Source organism: Corvus cornix, chromosome 2 (genome assembly GCF_000738735.6).
Source record: "Corvus cornix cornix isolate S_Up_H32 chromosome 2, ASM73873v5, whole genome shotgun sequence".
Taxonomy (NCBI): Eukaryota; Metazoa; Chordata; class Aves; order Passeriformes; family Corvidae; genus Corvus; species Corvus cornix.
The window spans coordinates 35999880-36027532 of record NC_046333.1 but is presented as its reverse complement, the minus strand read 5'-3'; the positions used below and the strand labels follow the sequence as shown (position 1 = coordinate 36027532).

Genomic DNA, 27653 nt, shown 5'->3' with positions numbered 1-27653 from the left:
CTCACTATCTTTAATTACAGCTCCCAGGCACCTTAGGGGAGCTGGAATCTGCTGAATACTGAGAAATAGGTACTGTCATGTAATTGCAATTCAAAAATATGAAGCAACGCCTGTCTCACCTGCGGGGGAAACAGATAATGAAGCAGGGGAATACAAATTCCCTGAAGCTAACCATCAAAAGGCATCAACTCATGAAATAACTACAAAGCCAAATCCAGGAACAATGGATTTAAACTCCCCCTTGTTAACATTAAAAGAATGGCACAAGAAGCTCTACAGGGTAAAAATAGCAAGTAAATGCAGAAATTCCTAGGCTGGGGAAAAGTAAATACACACAGAAAAAAAAAGTCATTAGAGCTTGAGGGAGGAGTAGGTTAAGCAAAAGGAAATGGCAGTGAGATCAATCACTTGCTAGAAGGATAGCCTAATAAAATAACATACTCAGGAAGGTGAGACAAAATGTCAAGCTTCCCTGCAAGATAACAAATAAATTGCAGTGACCTGATTTATGCCTACATGAATGACCCAATTCAGGAAAATGCATCTTGAAAAAGAAATGAGATTCTACAACTGGGAATAAACTAGGAAAGGGTATGCTGCAAGACACTACAGTGAGTTGTCTTTAACTTCTTAAACCAGGCAGTTTTCAGTCTGTCTTGTATTTTAAGAGGTTTCACATATATCCCTCCAAAACCCTAACTCTGTATATAGTGATTTGTCTTATCTGTGGGATTATGTATAGAAAACTGTACCATCACTGGAAAGGTAATTCTCACACAAACTGAAATCTCAGGTATTTAAAACTCGACATGTCTTGAAGGCAACACTGCAGGCAGGAGGCTGAACTCCATCATGTAAGGTACAGGTTGTGAAGAACCCCAGACTGACCAGTGATGGGGCCCTGCCCTCCTGAACCACGAGTGTGGCTTACAGTGTGTACTGCACTAAGCAAGCACAAGAACAAAAGCTTTGCCACCACATAGGCACATAATTCTGTCCTTTTTTACAAATTACATTGAAAAGGGCTGGTCAGAGATCTTCCTCTGCAAGAGTTTTATATCAGAAAATATCTATCCGTAAGGGGTATGCTGGGAAGAGGGAAATAGAGGACTGCATTGCAATATATATACAGAGAGTTGGTGGGAGAAGAATTTCTCATCAAATGCTCTCGAGAAAAAAATGAACTTTCTAGGATGAGCAGGATAAAACCTTTATAGAGATTATACAGTGACTTAATGTGATCAAATGGGCTGTTGGTGTACTTTTCCCAAAAGCAGAATGACTTTAAGTCAAAATGAAGAACACTAACAAAATAAATTAGAGCAATACCATAATTGAAGTATGCTGATGACTAAACATTCAGCTAGGCAGCACTGAATATGCAGGAGGAAATGGGCTACTATCTTCTGTTCATCTGATCATTTGGAATCTCTGACCAAAGATAATTTCACCATAATTTGGAGGCAATTCTAAGATAGTAAATGCAACCTAGTTCACAAGAATTGCCTAGCTTTAATGAAGAGCAATTGGACCCACAAACCTGATAAACTCAGGCATGGTATTCATTTACCCCACAGATGAGTTTCCAAATGTGAATAATTTGCTTCTCAGCTATGTGCTCATATAATGGAGTAGATGACTAAACTAGTTACATACTTAAAAATGCAAGGAGGAAAGTCACACTTCTGAAATTGTGGAGATGCTTGCATTGACTAAAGATGTACTAGAACAGCATCAAATGGCATCAGTGAAAACAACAAGAGAAATTGCTCCTTTACTTATGCTTGTTTACTTATACTTCACACAGATGTGTAGTCTCTACAGTAGCAGTTGGTGGAATGCAATTTTTGCAGGGTTTTATACTGCACGTCATTTTCTTCAGAAAGGAATTTTGACAGAGAAATCCCTACAGTACCAGTCTGCACCATTGTAGGACAGTGCCAGGTACTGCACTGACCAATGCTCTTCAGAGGAGATTTCAAACTGAGTTGAGAAATAATAAAGACCACATAGAAAAGCCATGTAGAAGGTTCAGATTTTGAGGTATCTACCAGCTGACAGAATGTAACAGATGTCTGAAAAGCATTTGGAGGAAACTGCAGCTAAGCAGTTTCTTAACAAAAGAAACTTGGAAGGGACTGTTCGTGACTGGTGCACTGGCATAGGAACTGAGTTCCTGGAAGAAAAGAGACAAAGAAGACACAAAGATGAAAACTCAGCAACAGAAAAGGCAGAGCTGTAAGAATTGACAGGATCTGCCCAGATAAATGGCCCGCATAAATGTATATAAATGTGTGTGTGTCTATAAATACATGTACACACACAGGTGCATGTCTGTATGCATGTACATTTGCAGAAGAAGCCATTATGAAGTCCTCTTCCCAACACAGTTGGTGTATGAGACTAATTCTCCTGTACTGAGTCTTGGGATAAAAAGTGGTGATTGTGGAAACCCCTACATGGCAGCAGACTACAAATTCTACAAGGGCAAATACTGAATATACATTTTTATTTATTGTGTAATCGTGCCAGTCTAGGTCCTCAGCTATTAAAGCCAAGGATTTTCACTCCAGTTTGATGATGGAAACTATTAGTGATTCCTTTTTGCCAGTGCAGTTCTAGACCTGGGTTATCCAAACACTTCAGAATATGCTTACCCACACCCGAGCTTACTGACAAACATAAGCTACAAGTTTTTCTGTACAGGTTACTGTTCCTCCATTTTTCTTTTGTTGTATGTCTAGGCAAATTTGGTCCTATTAAAGCACTAAATAAAAAGATCCATGTCTTTTCCCTCAAGAGTTTTAAATTTGTTTAGATATGGTAATCAGCTTTTTTGCTAAACAGCCTCCAGAAAGGTTGTTTCTGTAATTAAAGTGATAAAGAGAGATGCTTAATAATTAAGCATATTTTTATTTACTGATCTGCATGAGTAGATAAAATTTTAACATCTACAGTTCTATGTAGGGAGTTCATGAAATATTTAATGTCACATATAGTGCCAGTTATTCTAGGCATCATTTTTTTTGCCCCAGTTTTAATGAACTACTATTATACTACTATCACAATCAAAGCAAGGTTCTGTTTTTCTCTTTGTGTCTGGCAAAATTACCTCAAGGTATTTAAGACAGATCCTTCCAGCCAAGGTAACTTTTTGACTCTTCATCCACAAACCCAAACAGAGCTTCAGAATGAAGTGACCTGTTAGGTCTTGGGGATAAGGCTTTGATTACTAAAGCAAGGTGTAAACTCTGGGATCTCTCTCCACTTAAATCCTTAATTGAAACCACAGTATTTAAGCATGGACTGATGATATTTGTATTTGGGACTAACTGCACTGATTTGTATATGACTTTCACAACATGTACTGTGTTACATATCTCTTGTCCTCTTTCTCCTCTCTAACTGCCCTCTGCTGGTGTCTGAGGAAAAGTATTTCTGGGACAGTTGGAACTTTCACCAGGCCTATATTTTTTTTTACTTCTTAGTTCTACACCAAAAGGGACAAGCTGGGCTGGGAACCCTGGTCCCTTTATTTTCTCCTTTCATTTTTTTTCCCTTCTAAATTTTCAAGTGGAATTTACAGGGAAGGATGGGCTTATACACAGTTTTCAATCATAGTGAACATACTTGCTCAGGCCTAAAATGTGAAAAAGAAACCATTAAGAGCAATTTTTGCATTTACTCAGCAACTGCTGCAATTCATTGTTTGCAGAAGATAATGATGCAACTCAGACCGGGAGTTTCATGTCTTTTGTGGAAAGTGGCCTGGTTTCTAAATTTTCACTCAAGTACTTTTTAGAGGCCTACTGTCTTAAGGTGACTTTATGATGCTGTACCCCCTATTGCCTGCTCTATGCCAGACACGAGTCTGCACCTTTAAGGGTGGGGAGGAGCCAGTGGAATTCCTTCTGCGGCCGTGTTCAAAAACACAAATAACTCGCTCGCTCTCGCTCCCAGCACTCGGCTCCTTTTCTCAGGAGAGATGGAGAGTTAAAATTCTTTGCTTTTTGGCTAGCCTGCTAGCTGAGGCAAGAACCTTTCCTGGGACTTTGGTTTTTCTTCTTCTTCTCTTCTGGACCTTTCAGCAACACCAGAACATCACCGGGAGGCCCCACACTGCAGCCCGGAGGGGCCCACACCGAACCCCACACCCAGAGAGGGCAGAGCCACACCTACAAAGAACTCTGAATCTTCCTAGGTCTTCTCCACAGCGAGAGGTTTCATTATTTAACATTATTCATTCTTTTTTTTGGTGCCTGCATGCACCCTGATTGTTAAATAAATAGCTTTTTTCACTTTCCTCCGAGGAATTGCTTTCTGAACCTGGTGGGGAGAGGGGCTGCTGAAATCTACCTTCTATTAGAGGATACATTCATTTGAGACGTTTTCCTCCGAATTTGTCTCAAACTGGGACATCTACACGTAAATAATTTCGGCCCTTTGCAGGAATAATGTACTCTTTGCTCATTAGTGGCCTTTGGGGAGGTTGCTAGTCAAGTAGGTTTTACACAAGCAGTTTATTTGTTAACATACGATCTCACTTTCAAGGACCTACTTGAGGATTTAGAGTTAAGGAGACTATTTGCCTAAATGAAAAGAAAACATTAGTGTCAGGAAACAGAGTTTATCTTCCATGTGTTTCAAGAGCTCTTGAAACTGAAGAAAAATCTGCAGTATTTTTAAGAGTGAATAAACAGAGAGATTTAAAATAATTAAGAAATAAGACTACTTTGAAATAGATTTTGAATAAAATGGAGATCAATTTGATGGGATTTTACAAGACTATGTGGTCAAATATATGGAGTCATGCATTGAGTGAGTGCATAGATAAGAATGGGGATGACCCATCAAGAATGGGAAGTTCCACAAATATCCAGTGCAGTAAATGCTTAAAAGCATTTGATAAAGTACATCTAACCTTTATCTTTCTCAAGGAATGAATATTGATTTGACCATACAAAAGCTGATTCTCCTACATGTTTGTGAATACTTTTTATTAATCCAGTGAAGAACTCTGTATGCACAAACATAAAACTACGTGTAGAAAAAAAATAATAAAAATCATCCAGGTAAATGGGAGGCACTGGACATTTGGGTGTGGGCAAACAATGAACAATAAAGTTCAAATTCAGTAAAACTCTTAATTCCATTCTAGTGCCATCTATACTTTGCATAATACCTCAGGATTTGCTTGAGTTAGACTGAATTCAATAGGATTAGATAATAAGGTCTATTGTCTTGCTGATTAAGAACAGAAATTTTAATGCAAAGATAAATATTTAATGTAATATAATGAGATTCTTAATAAGCAGAAGCAAAAGGAAAGCTACTAACTGCAGAAATCAGATTTCAAAGTGAGGAGCAGATTTTCAAGTCCTGCCATGGGCTTCACTCACAATAACATCATTGTGATAACAACATTGTGACAACCTGCAATAATGTAAGATCATTTAGGAGGTTTTTCAGACTTTAGTATTGTGTACAAGTAAAACATTTATCCTTAAAAATAAGCTATTTACAGTCTCATTCCAGCCCATTCTTCCTTTGCTAGAAACAGCAATCACTGCAGAATGAAAGATGAGCTACACTCATGGCTACTTGCTTGTATTCCAGCACCAGTAAAACAAATCATTAAGATCAAAGCACCAGCCCTTTTTAATAAACTGTGAGTACTGTTGTTATTGTGACTTATGGCTTTGCTCTGCAGAGAGGGAAGATACAAAAGAGCACAAAAGAGAAATCATTTTTTTTTTACTGAATGGTTCAGTATTAAAAATAAATATAGTACATTATATATATAATACCTCTATGTTACATGCATACCTAAATATTAATACACATGCGAGTAGAACTCTAGTTTTATATACAAAGAGGAGTTCAGGTCCTGACTTGCAGTCAGGACATGGCCAGACCTTATGCTGGGACAAAAGAGGAAAGCAAATGTTCCCTGATTCTCCAGTTTGGCCACAGGCTTCTCTGGCTTCCAAAATGGTGCTGTTCCATGCCAAGCAGGGGGCAGTTTTATGATACAAATTGAAAAGCATTTGGGGAAGAGGTGCCACTCAGAACAGGACACATTCAAAATTACTCTATAACTTAAGAGAGCTTCATGGCTTTTAAAAGATTTTAGTCAGAGACCTTTTATTTCAATTGATGAATGAGTTTGCCTTTCCTCATATCTGGGTATTCAACCAGCAAAGACACCTGCCACCTACCCTTTGAAAACAGCATTCTCTTGAAGGGGTTTCCACCAGGCTCCAAAACAAATGGGTGGCCAAAACCATTGTTTAGAGTTGTTGAAGGTTAGAAGCCCTAAGCCAACACAGAGAATTAGGTTTAACCCCATCTGCCTTGAGTAAACTTGCTAACTCATTGTGCAAAACATGTAGAGGGAATATACACATAATAGTAGTGATCAATTGATTTTTCAGGATCCTGGCTAGGCTGGTATTACTGGTCATCAGAAATTATTTGTTTTGATTTCTGATACAGAGAACTCAATACAGAAAATACTGAGGTAAAAAATAAACATTAAATGATACAGAAGCAGATCTTTTAATATTAAGTACTTCAGTGCCCAATGATTTTTCATAATTTTTGCCTGTTTCTCTATGCTAGAAAAAGGTGGAGTAGACTTGCAGAATTTCAAGATAAAATTATACCAGTGACGTAACTTTTAATATAAAAGACAGTTTCTGAAAATGTTTCAACAGAAATACGTATTTCTCACTTATTACTTCATGAGGTCATTTTTAAACATTCATGAGCCACTTACCTTAAAATAAATTCTTCTCCATGAAGCTGTCTGCTTATTTTTAAGTTTTCAATGTGTTTTCCCCTTTCCAGTATTTCTAACTACATTTTAGAACCTAATTCCTTAAAACTAATAAATGTTTCTCCTTCCTTTATGATCCACTGCTGTTGTTGCTTAGCCACTGGTTATCACCTACACACTCTATCTTCTCTTTTATGAAAAACATTGTTATAGCCTGAAACAATTCTGCCATATAGATAAAGTATTAAGTATTTTATGCAGGTGAATAGCTCTTCCATTTCCATTACCATTATCAGATTGGCCTAGTCCTACAGGACTGCAGCAATTCTACAATCAGGATAATGATCAATGTCTCCCTCTCATTCTCTGAATATTACTGATAAAAGAACGAATCTTAAATTTCACGCTTAACCATGCAAAACAGCGCTACTCATTTAACTGTTTCAGGAATCTCTGAACCATACGGATAAACGTGCTTTCGGACGAGCAGAGTTTATTCCACTGTACCAAGGGATGTGAGGCAACACTTAATTTGGAGCATTAATTACTTACAGATGATTATGTTCAGCTGATATGTACAGAAACCTAGATTATGAGTAGATTTGGCTTGACTGACGAAACTAGCTAGAGTTTGTAAAAGAAAATTTTGCATTTTGAATGTAGTCTCTCTATGTATTACTTGCCAATCCAATTCCCCCCAAAATACAAATAAATGTGAATGTTTCTAATGAAAGAAGTATTTTCATTAATAACCACATGGGGATTTTTTTGCAATTTAAAAAAGCAGTCTGTTGGTATATAAGTAACAAAAATACTTAGAATTCTACAGCTCTGCTATTGGAATGCAAAAAGTATTGCAAACAACAGATTTTATTTTACTCATCTATTCTTTCGCTTGATTCAAATATATTAATCCTGAGACTGAGTTAAAACCCCTTCATTTTCCTTGGTTTGGATTAAAATCAGCCAGTTCTGCCTATTGGAGATAATTGATGGGTGCAAACTCTAAAACTTCACGTAAGAGCACTGCCATTGTGTGATCTCCTATTCTAATCTCAGTAAACACATGCCCCCTAGCAAATGATGACAATCTGGCTCTAAAGAGCCCTTAGGTTCAGCAAGTCCATTTCTTTTCACCCCCGGTTTATCTTAATCTGGAAACAGATGTCCTGCTCCATTATCTGAAGTATGACTGGACTCACTGGAGCAGTTATGGATCTCTGCCACATTTCAGATTTCTACTGAATTTGTAATTTTTTTTAAGTGTATATACAGAAGATTTGCTTTGTAGGTTATATTTGCTCACAAATGCAAAGTCTGAAACTTAGCACAATAAAGGTCTATACAGAACCTGTAGATCATTTTGTGTGAAGGTTTGCTCCTCCTAATTTCTTTCCTTTTTTTTTGAAAAATTGTAAATTCTCATTTCCGATTTCCTGGATTCAAAATGTGCAAGTATAAAGAAAAGGTCCTCACTTGACATTTTGATCAGAAAGCACTGACCATGTTGAATCAACTTGTCCATGGGAATATATTCATCATGTCACAACTTGAGAACATGTACAGGTCAAACACATGCCCAAAAGGTGACATTTCCATGGGAAAACAGCTGGCTTTTGTTCAGCCCTAGTTCATAGCTCATAGACTCTCTGCTGTGCTGATTAACATCAATAGGAATTTTCTGCAGCACAATAGAACAAAATGATGCTGATGATTTCATTTAAAAAATAACTGGCTAATATTTTTTGTACTGATTGAAATATACTTACTGAGAGAAGAATCCTGATTCAGATTAGTATTTCCACATAGAAGTGGAAATACTAAAATACTTAACTATTTAATTTTCTTAAAAAATACACCTTAAGTGATAAAATCAAAAATTCTGTCTGCATAAACCAGCCCTTTTTACTCCTTTCCCTATTTTTTGAAGTTTATTAATCCTCTGAATTATTGCTAGTAATTATTAAATTACTGCATAATTACTGGGGAATTATCAGCCCATTTACAATAAAATATTAATTTTCTTAGACTCCTTGACTAAATCTGACCATCAAATTCTTACAGAACTCATATCAGGGAAGTATTTTTCTCATTCTTTGAGAAGACATTTCATTACCATGCAAATGGAAGTGCCTCTGAGCAGGCTAATTGGTATATGCAATATGTAACAGGCAAACCATAGTCTGAAGTCACTGCAGAAAGTATAATTCAAATTTGACTGGAAATACCATTTTTTCTTGAGATCTGGTATTTACATATGGCAAAGCGGTGGGTGGATATCCATCACGTGCAAATATTAAAATGAAAAATTGTGCAAGATACTGTGTTTCACCACCAAAGAACATTTAAAGGAAATGTACTTGGTAATTAGATTAATAATGGGCAATTCATTTGATAGAATCAGGCAGCCTATTTGAAAGCAACAGAAGTACATAATGTAATCAAAGCATATTTGGTTCAATTACCTGCATTTGTTTATTTATTTAAAGGCATGTTGTGTACGCACACTATCACTAGCTTTTAACACTTATTTTAGAAGAGAGTGCAATATTTAACAGTCCAGGAGAACACTGGAAAAGACCATGGGTTTACTTCTAAGAATAGACCTCGGGAATAAGCAGTTTAGGCAATTACAAATTCAGTTTCAAACACAACTTCTCATACTGAACTTCTCAGGAGCACTCTTCAGTAGAATGGGACACAAACAGATTCCCAAGTGTATCAGAAAGGATGCTGCCAGCATCTGTGAAACCGGCTCCAAGTTGTCAATCTTGAACACACAAAAAATCCACTCTAACATGTAATTTTAACATATGAATATAAACCTGAAACTTAACACACAAATCAGCCACACAGCCAAGAACTGTGACTTTCTTTACCATGAAACTAATCTAAACCCAGTGTCACTCTCAACAGCAGGTTAACATAGACTAATCTTACTGACGTGCAGTCATTCCTCTTAAGTGCCTAAACACGGAGCTTCTGCAGCCAGCCACAGGCAGTCATTAATTTCACACTGTGAAAACGCTTTCTAAAGACAACTCTGTAATCAAACGTGTTTATTTACCTGTCATAGTCTTGGCAAATCTCCCCAACAGCTACCAAAGCTTTCAGATACTCATTGGGCTGATAGGGGTGGATGTAGTGCAGCGAGCAGCTGTTCCTAGGATCACCGTTCGATGCAGTGAAATCTATAGCTACCTGGAAAAGAAAAGAAGTCAATGTGTTGCAGAGCTCTTGTGAGCATAAGTATACCTACATCAACTATGTATCTTTACCAGAAACAATTTGCTGCAGCAAAGAGACAGCAGCCTTAAAGCAAAGGTCATTTTACAGTGTACTTAATCAAATTTGAATTAGGATTGTACCGGTAAATATACGTAGAAGCAAATGACAGTTTATAAAATAAGAGATAACAAAACTAAAATGGCATAGTTAGGTAAAAAATTACCTGCATTGCTATTCTATGGGGAAAATTATGTTCTAATACAAATGAATCAAATTAACTATCTCTAGGTTCTCATATTTAATTAAATTATTCCAGCTCAGGTGACGTTCAGGACATAAAAGCTTTGCAGCAAAAATGTCTTTAGAGAGTTACAAGTCCTACTAAAACTATAAATTAAAACTCCAATTAGGGACATTTCTTAGCTATTTTAATTCTTACTGTGGCTGTAGTAGTAGATATTGGTTGTCTGGTATTTTTTGTCTTCAAAACATCTAAGCATTAAATAATTAACCCTCCCAATTTCACAGTCAACAGCAAGCTTAACCATGAGCTGCAGGGTAAAAATAAAGCTTGAATCCTGCAAAGATTTTTTGGTTGTTGTTTTTGAAAAACCTTAGAGAAGATTGTGGGAAGTAGTCAATGCAAAAGCAAGTATTAATGAATCATCTTAAAATTAATTTCTCCCTTTTAAAATGCTCTTTATACTTCTCACTGAAGGTAGGCTCTGGCATGCAACTTCCTTTGTCATGGATCAGAAAGTCCTCTGCTGAATTTGTGATGCTGCTTTATAGGAATTCCTAAAAGGAGCAACAATAATCCCAAGGGTCTTACAGAGGGAACAAAGCCATTTATAAAATGTCCTTGTGTCTAATAACCTATTCCTCGAAAAAATCCATTACACCTGAATATTCAATAGACAAACGCAGCAAGTTCAGATTTCAGTTTTACAGTGTAGCTGGAAGCTAAGAAAGGGTCTTGCTAAAGGCTGCAAAAAGCACTCTGAAGGCACAGCTTGCTTTTGCAAATGTTCAGCTTCCCCAGCTGCAGCCTCTGCTTGGCACAGGGAACGCTACTTTATGCAGCTCTAAAATGAAAATGAAACATGACATTTTCGTGCTTCTGTAAAAAAATTACACAGCTGTTCTGAAACTTACTTCTTGATGCTAAAAAGTAAAAGGGAAGTATCATACTAGGTCAACCCAAAATGGCTTTCATCCACTGGTTCTGATTTTCCACCTCTATCTTTTAGCTGAAGAAACTCCCTTCTTTGCCTTGATCACCTATGAACCCCTGGCACCTCACCACATCCAGTCAGGAGAGAGAGGAGATTTTTGGCTTGCAGATAAGAGTAATCTTTCACCTCTGCTTCCTACTCACTGTTCAGGCACCGAAGCACTGAGTTTGTTTTCCACATAGATCTTTTTCCAAAAATGGTATCTAGATTTATCTTGAATAAATCAGTGGAGAACCTCTCATGACTTCACTTGTAAGGGCACGTAACTGAGAAGCACTACACATATTTAACTGAGGAAGAAAGCAACATTAGTGGTTGTGAAACCCAAGATAAACCTATGGATGCCTGTATGGACTAGCTTAGTTTTGGGAAAATTATTTGTAAAAAATCTTATTCAAGGTATGCATATTCAAGGTATGCATATTCAAGGTATGCATATTTTCTTAAAAATAAGTATATTTTCCCTGACATTAATTTGACCCTAATTTCATTATACAAGGCACAAAAATGCCACTGTATGATAGAGAAACAAAGGGGATTCCTGTAAAATTGTTAAAAGTAGGTGTTTTTGCTGATAATCTCAAACCACTATAACACCTTAACAAGACTTTAGTGACACATCAAACAGAACTGGACGAGACTTCCTTTATGGCTGTTAGCCATGGCTAACTGCTTTGGAAATGAAAACAAGAATACGGAGTAGGAATAAGGAGTAGGTTTCATGAGCTTGGAAAAAAGCCTGTGGCTAGTGTTCGGGTAAGCAAAAAACACTTCCTGGAACAAGCTTCCTTTTGGAAATGGTCCTTGCAGCAGAGGTCTGCTGATAAGTAAAAAAAAAAACCTCATTTCCTATGATGAAGAATTTATGAATATTTGTACTTGGATGCAGTGTGCTTGAATTTGATCCAAGTCTCTGTTTCACTCCCACAGAGAGGACTTAGAAGAAAGATGACCCCTTTAAATTGCCATGATTCTAAAATACCAATGCAGAGCTCTGCTCTTTTAGCATTACTTAACAATACCAAGGTCTTGTGCAAATACATCAGATAAGGATTTGTAAAAATAATTTAATATATGACAGAAGTTATGTTAATATAACAACTGAGCTTATCTTTGGGCAGCAAAGGAGGAATCTTTCTTACAGTGCGTACATTTGATTTTTATCAGTGTATCTTTAAATGTATCACTTCCAATGTACCAGTCATCTTCCCTCAGCTAAATAAGAGCATAACAGAACAATAACTATACTCAGTACCAGCTTCTTTTTTTTTTCCTCAGACTCGTAAAAAGGTGATTTTCACTACACTCAAAACATCCTACATAGCTGGGACCTCCTGCTAGATCTGTCAGCAACAAATCAGGCTGCCCAATACCGTGACCTGCCTGAGAGAACATCTGTCTGATATATCTTTCTATTACAGTTCCTTTTATGCATGTTACACATCCTTTCTGCTGTATTTCCTAAAGTGATGGAAATGTCTTCTGACTACAGACCCATTTGCACTGCCACCCTCTGAACATTTCTTCTGCAGCAGGGTACACTGATAAGAGATACAGTGTTTGGCAATAAACTGGGCATAAAAATAGAGGGCTGGAATCAGCACTGTCGATCTCTGTAGATGAAAACTTCTTAATAACTGGTTTTAAAGCAAAGGAAAAGTTTACTTTTGTTTTTCAGAGATATTCTTTCTAACTTCTACAATCAAGGTACAAAGCATCCCAAGAAGACACAGCATGATGTTACCAAGGCTTTCATTATACCTTAAATTAGCAGGTACATCATGCTACAGCTTTTTGTTATCAAATGTGTGTTTAGCATCCCATTTTCCCTCCCTCAGCAAGTGCCCTTTCAAATCACATTTGTATCATACTGCCTGTACACAGCATGAGCTCAATAGAAATGTCATTAATATTAGGACAATGACAACAAGAATACACGTATCAGGAGAGTTTCAAACAACCCCAAATCCACTACAGTTAAAAAAAAATGGAAATCTGAGAAAGTCCAAGGAATAGGCCTCCTCTGTTTCAGTGGTCTGAATGAATCAGTTTAGGACTATGTGAAGAGGAGGTTACATGATGCATGCAGAAAGCAAGGGAGAATGGAGTATCTCCCCAGTAGGCTGCACCCTTTTGTTTGAGTGACCACCGGAGAATTTATTTCGGAAAACAACACCACATCTCACAACCAGCCTGTGCAATAATACTGAGGACTGGTAGAAGAAAAGTGAAGGAAAATATGTGGAGAGCCAGTTTGTGACGATGTTTAGGTAGAACCACTAGGTTATGCATGCAGAGAGCTACAGGTACAGAGATGTCACCATGGCTTACCCTGGGTCCACGCAGGTTGAAAACTGATAGTGATGAGTTTACACAATGCTTTACCATTGAGGGCAATAGTAATTCAGGGATTTCTGCAGTTCACAGTAGTATGAATCTTCCATTTCTTTTATGTCCTCACTGCCCATCCTTGCAGATGAGCTTACTTAAGCTTTCTATTACCAATTGTTTTGTTTCAGTAAAATGAAATATAGTAAAATATAGTAGAAGAGGTACTATCCACTTTAACCCATTTGCCCCACTACTTTTAAACTTGTCTTTCACAGCCTACTAATAGGAAACCTGTGATAAGTAAATAAAAGGCAAGCAAATTGCCATAACCCTTCCTTGCACTGAGTAAGAACTCCCTCTTCCATTGGAAAACAGCTAGGAGGAATCAAAGAGAGTTTGAAAAGCACAACTGTAACTTAACTTAATATGTAAATCCCTAGACACTTTCTAATGGTGGCAGTGCTCCTGTTCTTGAGCTGGAGCTATAGGAAATGCATATTAACTGGTCTTTGCATGTGCCTAAGCACATGCCCTGATTAGAAAAGGCTTTAGAACATTACATGAAGACATTAATGTCTTTCTGATAACAATCTTGAACACAGTTGATAATTGAGTTCTTCCAGTCATATTTTAGGGAGGAAATGTCAGAAAAGATAAATTAAAGGGGTTTCTGGTGATTGCAAAGTTTCAGACTTGAAGAGAAATATGTGGATTTCTCCTTTTGCATTGCAGATATGTGGGGATAAAAGAAGTAGGTGGGTAAGGCAGAGAGGTAATTAATTACACAGTATGCTTTATATGAGAGAAGACAGCTATGAAGATCTTTGTCCACTGCAGAAGGTATTTCCTTCAAAACCAGAACAGAGTCCTCAGTTCTGGGTGTTATCCAATGAGTTTGTGATTGGTACAGACAAAGTCCATGTTTAACACCTCAAAAAGCTGATCTGTACACAGGAGGACAATCCACTACTGTCTATAGCTGCTGCTGGAACTTTCGGGTACAATTAAAAAAAAAACCCAACTTTCTTTTTTTGTCAAATCTTTTTGGAAAATTAAGGCTTGCCTGGAAAATGTGAAATGGAACATTTCAGTAGCATCCAGTGTCTGATATATGTGGGAGCAGAAGTAGGGCAGGGTGTTACAGGAAAAGAAAAGATCTCCAGCAGAAGAATAATACCTTGGTGAGCATTTTTAGCCCTTTAGCTGGCATGAATTAGAAGTCACATAAATCAGATTGGAACTGAGCCACAATCCGTATTCCTATGCTATGGGAAAAACTGATATATCATATCATATTACATGATATTAAGTATATTAATTTTTAGATACATGATACAAAAAAAGATCAAACCTACACATCATTAAGTGTTTCTAAATTTATTAAATGGAAATGCAAAAAACTGTATTTCTGTTTATGAAGAGCCCAGCAAATCCTTTTACACCCTGTTCCTTGAACTGAATAGCTTCTGAGTACACTCTAAATTAGAACTGTGTACCCCTGTAGTGCCACCTTACTTGGTAGCTATGGCTGAGATATGAAACACCAGCATTTACCCCAGACTGACAGAGAAAAGTCCCTGGCTGGATCTCTGTGTGTGACTTTCTGTATGGCACCATTTCAGGGGAAAAACCTTTCTTTAGCAGAGCACTCATTCTGGAAAGGAAGACTGGCCCTTATTACATTTTGCAAGAAGAACTTAATAATTTACCAAGGAATGGCATGTAAGAATCATTTCTCTGAAAGTAATGAATTGGTATCTAAGGGGATTCCCTTTCTTCAAAACAAATTAGAGAAGTAAGGCACTTACTGTAAACTGTATTTGGCAGCCTCCCATGATATAATCTAAGAAAGAATGCATCTTGTGTATCTGCAGACAAGAAAGCAAGACATTCAACTTAGCTGCATACTGATAAAACGTAAGAGAACTGCCTGAAAAAAAATTGGAAGTAGGAGAGGGACCAACTGAAAATAAGGTAAAGGAAGAAATCATTAAATACAGTTTGAGACAGAAACAAAACTATAAACAGAAAAAATATCAAAATTCTAAACCTACAGAAAGGAAAATTCACATAAGAAGTAGAACCAACTGCTTCTCAGTGGGAATTCAGTGGAAATTTTGCTGTTGGTTTAGGAGGAACAAGAGAAATTTTGTAGACATAATGGAAGTCTTAAAAGGGATACACACAAAGTTGGCAAGTCTTTAGGTGTTAGAGTTTAGTATTGTTTTTTGCATTGTAAAACTGCAGGGATAGGGCAAGAGAAATGTAATGAGAGTTGAGGACAGTCAACTTACTTTTGAGATTCAAATCCTTGCCTCTACTTTTTGTAGGGAATAGTTTCCACTGCTATTCTACAGGCAGTTCCATTTTGTTCCAAGCACCATTAAAATTTATCACTGAGAGCTTAGTAAAGAAAGAGACAAAGAGCAAAACATATACATACCTTGCACTGATTAAGGATGACAATGCCTGAGTTCTTGTAGTTCTTCTTCTTTGCTTTGTACTTGGGGTTAATGCATTCCCATTGTACCTGTGAAAAAAATAGCAGTCACTCTGCAGGAAAATTTTATGTACAGATGGAATAATTGACAAAAACTGCACTGCCTAATTTCCACAGTTGACTAAATCATAACAGATAATGGCACACAGAGAGGAAAAAAATGAAAACTGTTAACTATGCAGAAAATAGTTAATAGAAAAAGGCCCAGGGCAAACATCAGTCTTTGAACATATACATGTGGACAAGGCACTAAGGGAGACATCCAGATTCATTTGTTGTCATCTTCCAGTCTTGTAGTTTCAGGTGTTACATAAGAAAGATTGAGGATCTTTTGAGATCATTTAAGAGGAAAAAAAAAGAAGGAACTTAATACAAATGAAAATACTGGAGAGAGCAACCTGATGCATTGTATTAACTACAAAACTGTTGTCACAGTAACACTGAGTTTTGTATTAAACTCATGATTAGAAAAATTCTGGTCAGCAATCATCTCGCTTTCTCCTTTAAGTCTGACAGGAAAATAAAAAGTTAAGAAAATCAGTAAAGTGTTCACAAAGATGGAGCTAACTACTGATATGTTTGAAATTTATCCCTAAGAATATATCAAAATCCCTTTTTGAATTTTTTTTCATAGTTTTATTTACAGATAGTCAGTTTTACAGCAAAACAGTCCTGCCTTGTTACTGAAATACATCTCCTTGTTTTCATCATAACATCTCACAGGTTCTTAATCATTTCCACTTGAAATGTTCTGCCTTCCTCTGGTTTCAGGCAGCGTGAGAAGGCCAAGCTTTCAGACCCTCACCTCTAATGTCTACAATATTATTCATGCCTCTTACTGCAGGAGTGAAGTGTACATTTGTACATGCAAGTGTCTATTGGCATTTGTATATACAGATTTTTATCTGTAATATGCTGTTCATAAGGTTAATAACATGACTATTTTCCTTCAGAGAGCTGTTTTCCAAGTGTGGGGACAAAACATGTGATGCTGGGTAACAGAAAGAAATACAATTCCAAAAGGAACCAGAATGATCGATTATCTAAAAATCTCTACTATGAAATTTTGAAATGAAACGTGTCTTAAGTGTAACAGTGTTTTGCCTACAATGAAAACCTTCCTAAGTGTTACAATACTTTGTCCATAGTGAGGTACATACATGATACATCCTAACAAAGTGTCTGAGCACCAAAACCCATTTTTACTTTATGCTCAGCCCCAGAAATTTCATCGAGCTTCAAGCCACTGCCTAACAGCAATTATTTGGATGTCTCTGAAGTATTCCAGACTTAGAGATTTTGTCAAACATCAAAAAAACGGAAGGCAAAACATCTGGCTTTGGAGCAATATGAGACCATTTTGGCACAGGAGAGGAGGGGTATTTTTCATCACTGTGAAATGGAGACAGGTGACAGAGTGAAGAATGGGAAAAGACAAAAAAAAAGTTCCAACTGCAGGAAGCACATCTGCTTGCTCTTCCAGCTAGCCTACAGCTCAGTTATTTGTCTTGTGAAACAAATGTTCCAACTGAGAAGACAGGCAGATACAGGCCCTCATGTTCAGGGAAAATCCTCCATAAATATTTCTTCACTACTCAAGAGAAGCAGTCAGGCTCAAGAAATGAAAGCCCTTCTCTCCCAGCAAAGAGAGTGCTCTGTGACACAATGCTGGAGTGCAGTAAGCTCATGTTTGGGTCTGAGAGCAAGGCAAAAGCACTGCCCTCTCCCATCTTGATAGGTTGCGGTCAGGTAAAATGGTTTAACACACAGTTGTCTCCACACTTAGTGGAAACATTCGTACAGAAAAATCATGTTGTCTGTATATTATAAATACACTGTAATATATCAAATAGAAAGGAAAAATAGGAGACAGGATTCCTCCCTTTGACACTGAAACACACTGGAGAGGTCTAGTAGCTTTCCCCTGAACATCCAAGGTGAACCTCCTTAATTTTAGCATCCTCCAACATGAATATTTTTTCAATGTACATATTTAAACAAGGCCTGACCTATATGAAGCCATATACTATGCACATAATTTCTCTCCTCAGGAAAGGATTATTCAAGCCTGAAAAAAATGTTTTTCATGGTATTCTTTTATGGAAGAAGTTTACAATAAATAAGGACCGAAGTGGCATAAAACATCACTTAAGGGGAGAAAAGATCTCTCAGGTTCCCTTAGCTAACTGTAAAATGCAATTATGAATGTTCACCTACCTTGCACAGCATTTTGAGATGTATGGATAACAATTCTCAGTAACAACCTAAAGCTCATTTAAATATTCTATGTGCAAGTCATTAACATTATTGGCTTATGTGGATAATAAAGCAAAGGAAAGAACAGATTAGAAAATTTACAGAAAACAGGAAAACAGAAAGAAAGAACAATTTTGCACTTATTAAATCTGTTGATAAAAGCATAAAGAAGAGAAAGGAATAAGAGAGGATAGAGAAGACATTTCCCAGTTCATAGGCTTAAAAAAGCCAATAAAACTGTTTTACATGAAAGTCAATCTTCACTTACCCACCAAGATCCAGTTCTGACCTTGGCAATTCCCACAGTTCAAGCTAAAGATGTAACAAGCACCATTTGAAGGAAATTTCCTATACAGGTCTTACTATTTATCCAGCTTTTATAATGAGAACAAAGTTCAGAATACAGCTCTAAGCAGGTAAGTAATAACGAGAAACAATTCTCAAATATTTTGCTTGCACTGTTGAGGCCAACCTCAATTTCCAGTCTGTTCCTACATTCCCAGTATTGATTTGGTATCTGACATTGTTTTTTATCGATTCATTTTTGCTCTTAAATTAACTTTTCAGTTGAGAGGAAGCTAATGCAATAGTCTGCAATCTGACACTAATGGTAAACATTGTGAAGTTCGGATTCGTCATTCTGAAAGTCACTTAGCATTTCCTCCAAATGCCTGACAGCTCTGGGCTGTGCAAACTCTTTCCCTGTCAAACAACACAGAGAATCTGAGACAGAAAGCAACCTGGTTTTAAACTATCTACTGTTAATTTAAGTAATGTTGCAAATGTTGGTAATGGACTCCCAAGACTATACTGTGTTGGTGATTCTTTTATACGCTTAAATTTAAACCACTGTGCGGAAAATTTCTGAACGAACTCCATTCAGCTATTCTTCAATGAGAGTCAGTGAACTAATGCTGACACTTGGAAGGTCCCAATCCTCTTGTGCCTGTGATGAGGAGACAAGACATCCCTCAGTGGGAGATGTTACTCTTTGCAGTGAAGGATACTGTCTTTCCAAACATCCTTACTCCTTCTCTTACAAAACCTTCAAAAGAGAGCAAAAAGCAAACAGTGCAACCATTTATGCCACACACCAGCAAAGGGAAGTGGAGGCGACTAAATGAAGGCAACCATTGTAGAACCAAAATTTGGACAGTACGTGGCACAAGCTATTCAGAGAAAGAACTGAAGGTGTCAGGAGAGCTTCATGTACCCTAAGGCAAGACAAATGATAGCAGTTGCTTTCTCTGGGACAGTCCTTGCACACCAGGACATTGGGTAGGCCTGTAAGGAAAGGGCTAGAGAGCTTGTGTTGCTTGCAGCCTAGCTTGTGTTAGCAGTAACATGTTCTTTTGCATCCCCTGCACTTCTTTGGTTTCTCTCTTCTTCTTTCCTGTTCAGCTGCTGCAACAAATTGCACAGTTTGTAAATAACAAAGGAGGCACCACAGTCTAAAGGATGGGGCAAAACCCCCAATCAATAGCAGGCAGCTTTATATCCTTCACTGTCTCTTTCTGATGCCTCAAGAAAAACAAATCAGTTTTATGTGAACTGAGTCTCCTCCCACATGAAAGGCTACATTATTCCTGCCATCCCCCTAGGCAAGAAGACAGGATGGTTTTGTTTTGGTTCTTTTTTCTCTTTCTGTCCCAGAAATACATCCACCATAGGAGAAGAGCTGCTTTTAATCACTATCAGAGATTTCCTCTGGAAACTTGCCCCTGGGGAATGAAGTAGAAATTAAAGCATTTCTTGTTTCCCCAGCCAAGGTCCCCAGCCTCCCCTGTGCTTCTGAGGCTGTACCAATGGCTACCTCCTCACAGGAATTTGCCAAGTGCCTGGTGTGGCTGCACCCTCCACTGAGGCCTCTGCTGCCCTGTCTGCGGCCAGCAGCTGCTGCTGGTGTTGCACACAGTCCTGGGTGAACTGGGCTGTCTCCTGATAAGACTACTCATGGAATTGTCTCCTGGTGTCAATAAACGCCTTGGCCCAATACCAAGAGCTTAAAGGTCTCACAGTCATCTGAAGAGCTACTATATGCAAAGGCCCTCTCTAATAACACCCTGAACTTGTGGGAATGTCAGTGGAGATGGGAAGTACAGCAGGGTTTCTTCCTCCTCTTTCCTTTTGTGTGTGTGCAAATGCACACGTGTCCATTTTTTATGTAATACAGGAACAGATTTTTCCCTTACGTAACTCCTGTGCTGCATGGGGATCCAGGTGATTTCCCCAATTTTTTTCCTCTCAAATCCCTCTGGCTTTATTACCTTGATTAAAAAAAAAAAAAAGTGACATTTTTTTTCTCATTAGTAGAGGATTCCTCCTTTCAGCTGTGATAAGCTTTAATAGTATTTACATTTATATAATCTCAAGCTTCTTCTAGTCCTGTTTAAATATGCTTGATAGATTAATATTAGAACACCTTAAAGACTGCCACTGTTCACAGATATTAAAAACATATATATATTCTTGGAAGAAATCCTAAGACACAATAAACTCAGAGTATTTATTAGTATTTCACTTAAAAAAGATGTCATAAATAGGGACAGACTTACTGTTACTGTGGGGTTTTTTTGTGTCAAGATTATGATGAAGGAGTAGTAATGAAGTTTGGAATGGCGGAAAGTGCTAACAGAAGATTTAGAAACCATAGAATTACAGGATGGAAAAGACCTCTATGATCATCAGGTCAGTTTAGTTCACCACTAAACCATGGTCCATGCAATGGCTGCTTCAGATGTGAATTTGAACAAGAGTATGTCTTTGTGCCATCTTTTTTTGGTGGTCTGTATGAAAACAGGCTAGGTGTCAGAACATAACAGTCTGTGACCATAAGGTAATTTTTATGGAACAAAACCACATAAAGTTATTATCCTGAGGTTGTTCATGATCAGAAAGTCTTCTTAAAACAGAAGACCAGCAAGTTTTCCCAGAATTCAGTCCTCTCAGTCATGGAGAAGCACCTAACACTCTTGTGAACCTCACCCAAGACATACCACATTCAGAAAAGAAATTCATAAACAACTTATGCCACTTCTGATCAAAAGAAGTGATCTCATTCAGGTAAGGAATTTTCCCTTCTCTTCATACAGAACTGGTTTAACCACTCAGAAGATGCCAGTGCTAGATTCACAGCATTTATCTAAATGATGCCTGATCTCAAACACACATTTCTGAGAAATCTCACAGCCAAGGCAAGCCAGCAAGCTGACTGTAAGCTCAACCGAGGCTGACACTCAAAACTTGGGATAATCAGTACACAGCCCAGGGATGGAACAGTCTTAGAAGGACCACCGCCTCCTGTAAGTAAGCAGTTGACACATATCCATTCTGTCCATCTCAAGTGGTTCTGTAGCAGTTGATAGATTGGTTACAAGACAAAAATATCTTTTAGAGGGGGAGGTTGAAGAATGGGTCAGAATACTCTGTGCTTTCTGAAGGACGAGCTACGTACAATTAAAAGGCAACTTCAGCATCCTTGTCAACTCCTCCAGAGATGAGGTGAGCTGCTGAAATGGTGAGAAGCACTAGCAGTTCACAGATGCCACACAGTCCGTCCTGCTCACCAGCACAAACTATGGCACTCCCACTCTCACTGGGTAATGCAATTATGAAAACTTGTGCTGCTGATTCCAACCAATACAGGCAATGCTGATGGGCAGAGATGGAGATCTGTGTCACTGGTGTAGCCTGCTTTAAAACCACACAGATTTGCAGCAGAAGCTTAAGCAAAGTTCCTGGATTCCCTATCAATGATGACTGTTCCTTCCAATTCTCTCCCAGTTTCCTGGGAAAGTGAAAAACCCTGGCTGACAATCACTAAGGTGTTTTGATTATCTTTTGACAGAACTAAAGCAGTGTACTGTAGCTGGCTTTAAAGTCTACTGCACAAAAGAAAATATAACCAGAATAAGCTATGCTGCATCTCCTTAGCAACTCAAATAGGGGCGTCAGACCTGAGCTCTGCTCTTTACTCTGGCTTCCACAGCATCTGAGATGAAGTTCCAGGTTTTGGTCCTCATCTTTGACACTCAACACTCACTGTTGTGATGCTTTGTGAAAGAATGTTAATACCAGGGGCTGAAAGATGTAGTTTTACTCCTCTGACTGAAAGGAATGTTACACGGAAAACAGCATTTGCTGGTCTGAGGCTATGAAAGGGTCTCTTCTAGGAACAAAGAACTATGTTTAACCTACCCAACTCCCCACCCACATATAATTACATTTCTCTGATATGGCCTTCCTTATCAGAAATACCTAGCAACACATCTACTTGAAGGCAAAACACCTTCCTTCTCTATAATTTCCTCATGGTTCACTATAACCTCTTTATTCAAAGTAAACACTCCATTGCACATGCTTTTTCTTTAGGGAGACTAAAACTAGAGAAAAGAACTGACAACTGCTAATCACATTACTTAAGGTTGCACAAAGGATGTTGACATAAACTCTGCACTAAGATGTTTTTATGGGGTCCACAGACAATGGCATACACTGCCTTTAGCAGCAATGGTTCTTTCTACAGAATAGAGAAAAATGAGATAGGATGAGGAAGGGACAGGGAGATAGAAAGGGAAATTGCATTCTGGCTCCAGCCAAGTGACATGGCTTCCCACACAATTGACCTCTCTGGTACAACATGTGATTATAGTATTGCTTTCCATAAGTATGTCACCTCCACCAGGACCTGCTCAAACTCCTACTGCTTGTTCTTGTCTATCATGCTATTTGTGCTCATCAAATCCTGATTTCATCAGGGGCAAGAGCCATCTAGCATGGGCATTTATATTTTTGTACCACTATTTATCAGCCACTTAAATGACTAACACTTACTATCTTACCCACTCAATCTTGTTTTCCTCTAGAATAGGCTACAAAATAAGGATTAGAAAAGAGGAGAAAGGAAACTGAATCCCCCATTGGTAATTGCATCCCATGAGAATTATCTGTACCAACAGCAGGGTTTTGCAGGTGCAAACTCACAGAATGACTACACAGCCACAACAGAAAGAGAGGAACAAGGAAGAAAAAAAGGCAAAATGCCTTAGGTGTGTGGAGGAAGACTGCAAGTAAAAGGTTATAGGTAAAAGACAACCTGCACAGTGGCAAATGGCAGGCCCATTGAAAGAGTAAGATTCAGGCACTTACAGCATAGGGCAACATTAAAACGTTTCTGGACAGCACTCTGATGTTACAGTGACAGCCTAGAACAAGAACTTACAAATGGCTGTATTAACTTTTATGCCTGTGAAAGAATAATTATCCTTTTTGCTAGCTGAGGATGAAAAAAAGCACACTGTTTCTCCATCATAATAAAGAATACATGGTTTATCCTGCAGAGCCCTTCCTGGCACTCTGGACCAGAGTTGTTGTCTTGGCCAACAAGCTGTCTCCTGGGAAGGACCGTAATATGGTTTTAAGACATTTACATTGAAAATACACATCCTTTTCCACTCTCACACAATCCCTTACTGAGCCACAGGTATTTGTATACAAATTTGGAGTGTTCTCACATCACCGGCCTTGTTAATGTTTTTAATTCTGGGATTTGTTTACCTCTTTATTTCCACTTAAATTTTATTTGATAAAAGTTTTGATCCTCTGACTTGATTTGAGAGAGCAAAACAGGATTTTATTTATACTCATGTTGTGTTCAGAAGTTATTTATAATGGGCTAATACACGAAACATATCAGCAGTATTTTACACCCATGAGCAGCATTTGCCAAGCTTTCGGGTATTCTAAGAACTTCAATAGAAAACATCTAGAAGAGCCATAAACGTTTCTTGACATATGGCATAGGCTGACTGCTTACCATTTATCAAACACCTTCTGACTCTGTGTTATATTTTTACTAACATGTTATAAACAGAACCTTGATATAAAGCCCAGATAAAGCTTATTAGGCATTTGTGTTTGGGGTTGAGATCACAACAACACTGGAACAATGAGTACAAATTATCTGCAGGATCAACATTTTTAACTCCCCCTCACAGAATTTATCAAAACTAACACCTTTAGAAGTAAGTAATAATAGAAAATGACAATTTATGGAATTAGATATGCTAAATCACTTATCATATTAAATAATTACTATCAACTGCAATTTGAAAAGATCAGGCTGACATAAAGAAGTGAAATTATTGATAAGCTAACAATTTCATTTTCCCTTAGGACTGTAAATCATGAAATATTTATAAAACCAGTTAGCTTCATCATGATGGATTCTAGTTAAAGCTGGCAGCAATGAATGCAGCACACGTGAAATGGAGAAAGACGGAGAATGACCCTCACCCAATAGAGGCCTTTAGGCCAGCAGGGAAATGCTTTGAATAGCCAGAATGGGCATCTGCTTTGCAGCACAGCACCTCATGGAAACCATGTGCTCGGGCTCAAAGGAAATAAATCTCAGTGGAAAGAAATGCCTGTGGAATTGGAACTAGAAAAAGACCTTAAGTATTTCAGGCATGAAAGTACAGGAACAAATGCTTTTTTACATTTTCAGATTATCATGTCCAGGTAACAGTAAAACCTATGGGAGAGATCAACACAACAACTAAATTCTGGGAGATGATGAGGCAATGCCACCTGCTTTATGACAGGACTGTCTGGGGAATATTGCTCTACAGAGCTTACATATTGAGATTGCTTGGGTGGTTTCCACTCACCTGTCTTCCCTCCATAGCTCCTCGCATTTCCTTGAAAGTCGAGCTAAATTCTCCAATGAAGTCATGCTTTCCATTGGAATCCCAGTCCCAAACTATGCACTGGGGAGACAAAGGGGAAAAGAACAAAACAGCACATTTTTCTTAAGACAGAAAAGAAGTTTTATTGAAAAATGTTACAGGAAAAATTATGATATAAACTGGCTGGAGTGTTTTATCTAAAAGGAAATCACAAGGCATATTCTTGTTTCTGATCAAAAGAAACTGGCAAGTGGAATCTCAACACAGCTTGCTGCTGATAGCTCTGTGTTATGGAGTTTGCCTAATGAAAACAAGCTCATGTATTTCAGAAAGAAAGGATTTCTTGTCTACATCTTTTTGTCAGGTGTGAAAATACAGGATTATGTGTACTTGCATATTCATGGTCAAATGGTGTTGTGACTTACCTCACTGACATGTTTTACAAATATAAATTAATATTCAAAACTCTGGTTGCCTTGGGCAAACATTACCTTTCTCATTTTTACAGTCAGTGAAGGTGAGACAATAGTTACAGACAATTTTCTGAAATGGCTTTGAAACTATAAACATCAGTGTTTGGTGCCCGTATCTTGGCTGTTTCCCAGTGTTGCTCAACAGTGACTATTCAAACCAAACCTCATTGGTAGTCTTTCCTAAATTCATGCATAAAGATGAATATCTCAATGAGTTTGAGCTTTGAGAATTTTATTTTACAGGTTTTGCTAAATACAACTCAGCTAGCCAAGACTGAAGCACATACCAATAACAACAGGCTTTGCTAAATTGTAATTTTAAAACTGCTCCAAAGACAACAAAGGGGCTCAAAACTTTAAACAACAAAATCCCAAATTCAGCCTTATGTTCTCTCTAGATAAAGGTCAAATACATTGACTGAATCAGGAGGCCTTTACTGAAAATGTCCTGCTAAAAAGTATCTTTTAGGTATTTTTTTAAAGCAGAAATGCATCAAAGCCATCTGCACTGTCACATGAGGAGTGCACTGATGTATCGCTATCAGGTGGTTCTGAGGGTAACAACAGCAGGTTTTATCCAGCTTCTTTGTCTCAGCAAGGCTCACTACTTTTGACCCAGCGCTGGTGCTCAGACAACACGAGAGGAAGAGCAAGGTTTGCTCCTCAAAGACTCCTCAAACCATTTGAAGTTTTCTTGGTCCATAAGGGGCACTGGGTTCACTCAGAAGGAAAGTGAAATCAGTAGATGTCGACTGGATTTTGAGTTTTAAATATTTCCAAAAAAGCACCTTATTAAAACAGACTTCCCTGTCTACCAGTTACGCTCTTTAACCAGCCCAAATAATCCAGTCAAAGCTGGTAGGTGGACAATCCCTTTTGAGGCTGGGTAAAGACTCTAGAAAGCTTGAGAATTGGACCATCCCATCATCTGCTATTTTACTTGCTTTTTTTTTTTTTTACTCAGGAATCCCAGAATAAAGGAAGCTCTCCAGATCAAAATATGAAAATATTTTGCTCTAAGACTTGGAGATACTTTTTTAGCAGCTTTGACATTGAGGGGGTGGACTGAGGGAAAAAAGGGGCAGTTCCTGTGTGTTTGTTTATAGGCTAAATTTTATACAAAAGTAATCAAATGAAAGTGGGTTTCTGATTCTGAAAGTGGTAATGCTGCCTGGAAAAAAACTAGACAGAGTATTTTCAACACTAACAGTCCTGGAGTATTCTTTTGGATTAAATCTTCCCTAAAAATTACTCTCTGTTTATTATCAACAGAAATTTTTAGATGAGTTGGTAACAAGAAAAAAAATCCAAGAAAAACTAATTTAATTTACAAAATAATCCCTGAAACCAATTTTGTTTCATAGAGATTGAAACAGCTTCATTTTAATTTTTCTGTGAAATTTCTTGCTAATATAAAATGCTCATTTTTAATCTAAATTACTTTATAAATATTTAATGAAAAAATGGATTTCACAGATGAAGCATGACTTAAAATTATTTTTTTCTCCGCAATGGTTGCAAAAGTTATTTAAGATCCTAAAAGTAATACTAAGTAAAAAGATTTGTCAAAATGCCATAGCAAAATTGTTATAAATGTGCAAAGAGTGAAGTTTTAGTAATGCTGGAAACTTTTAAAACAATATTTTTGAAAAGATTACTATTTCACGAAGAAAAATTAAAAAAAGAACCCTTATTATGAAATTATCCAATCAGATTTACTTTTCAGGTTCCCTCTTAAACTCAACTGGAGCATAAATATACAAATAAACCCAAGGTTATCAGAGTCCTCCAGGAAAAGGCACTTTGAAAAATTTCTATTAGGGTGCTGACTCTCAGGAAGTGGGAAAAGCTCTGAGTGCTTATTTGTGGTTAGAACTTTGAGTGGAGACAAGCAAAGTTAAATTACATATAAAATGTCCACTCAACAGGGACCCAATTGCTTTTTCTTTCAAGCTAGAGGTTTTCTAACTTTAGGTTTCAGAAAGCCAGATGGTACTTTAATCTTCATATTGGCTCCATGGAAAAGGCAAACAATTACAGTATTATCTCGGTGCCATTTGTTCAATTACAGCTAAGGGAGAAAGGGGATTCCTGCAAGTACATCCATTATGACTTCTTTTTTTCCCTGAGTTTCACATCTGGCCATAGAAGTTAATTGTTACTGTC

At 37.7% G+C, this 27653-nt stretch overlaps 1 protein-coding gene across 3 annotated transcripts in view; it reads right to left on the bottom strand.

Moving 5' to 3' along the window:
• The window catches only part of CPNE4 (copine 4), a 229343-nt gene that overhangs the window by 29621 nt on the left and 172069 nt on the right, over positions 1-27653 (bottom strand). For all 3 annotated transcript variants that reach the window (XM_039549679.1, XM_039549677.1, XM_039549678.1), the window contains 4 exons: positions 24997-25095; positions 16016-16102; positions 15381-15440; positions 9846-9979 (listed from right to left, as the gene is read on the bottom strand). In XM_039549679.1, coding sequence (XP_039405613.1) covers positions 9846-9979; positions 15381-15440; positions 16016-16102; positions 24997-25095 — 380 coding nt within the window. The remainder of the gene's footprint in view (positions 1-9845; positions 9980-15380; positions 15441-16015; positions 16103-24996; positions 25096-27653) is intronic.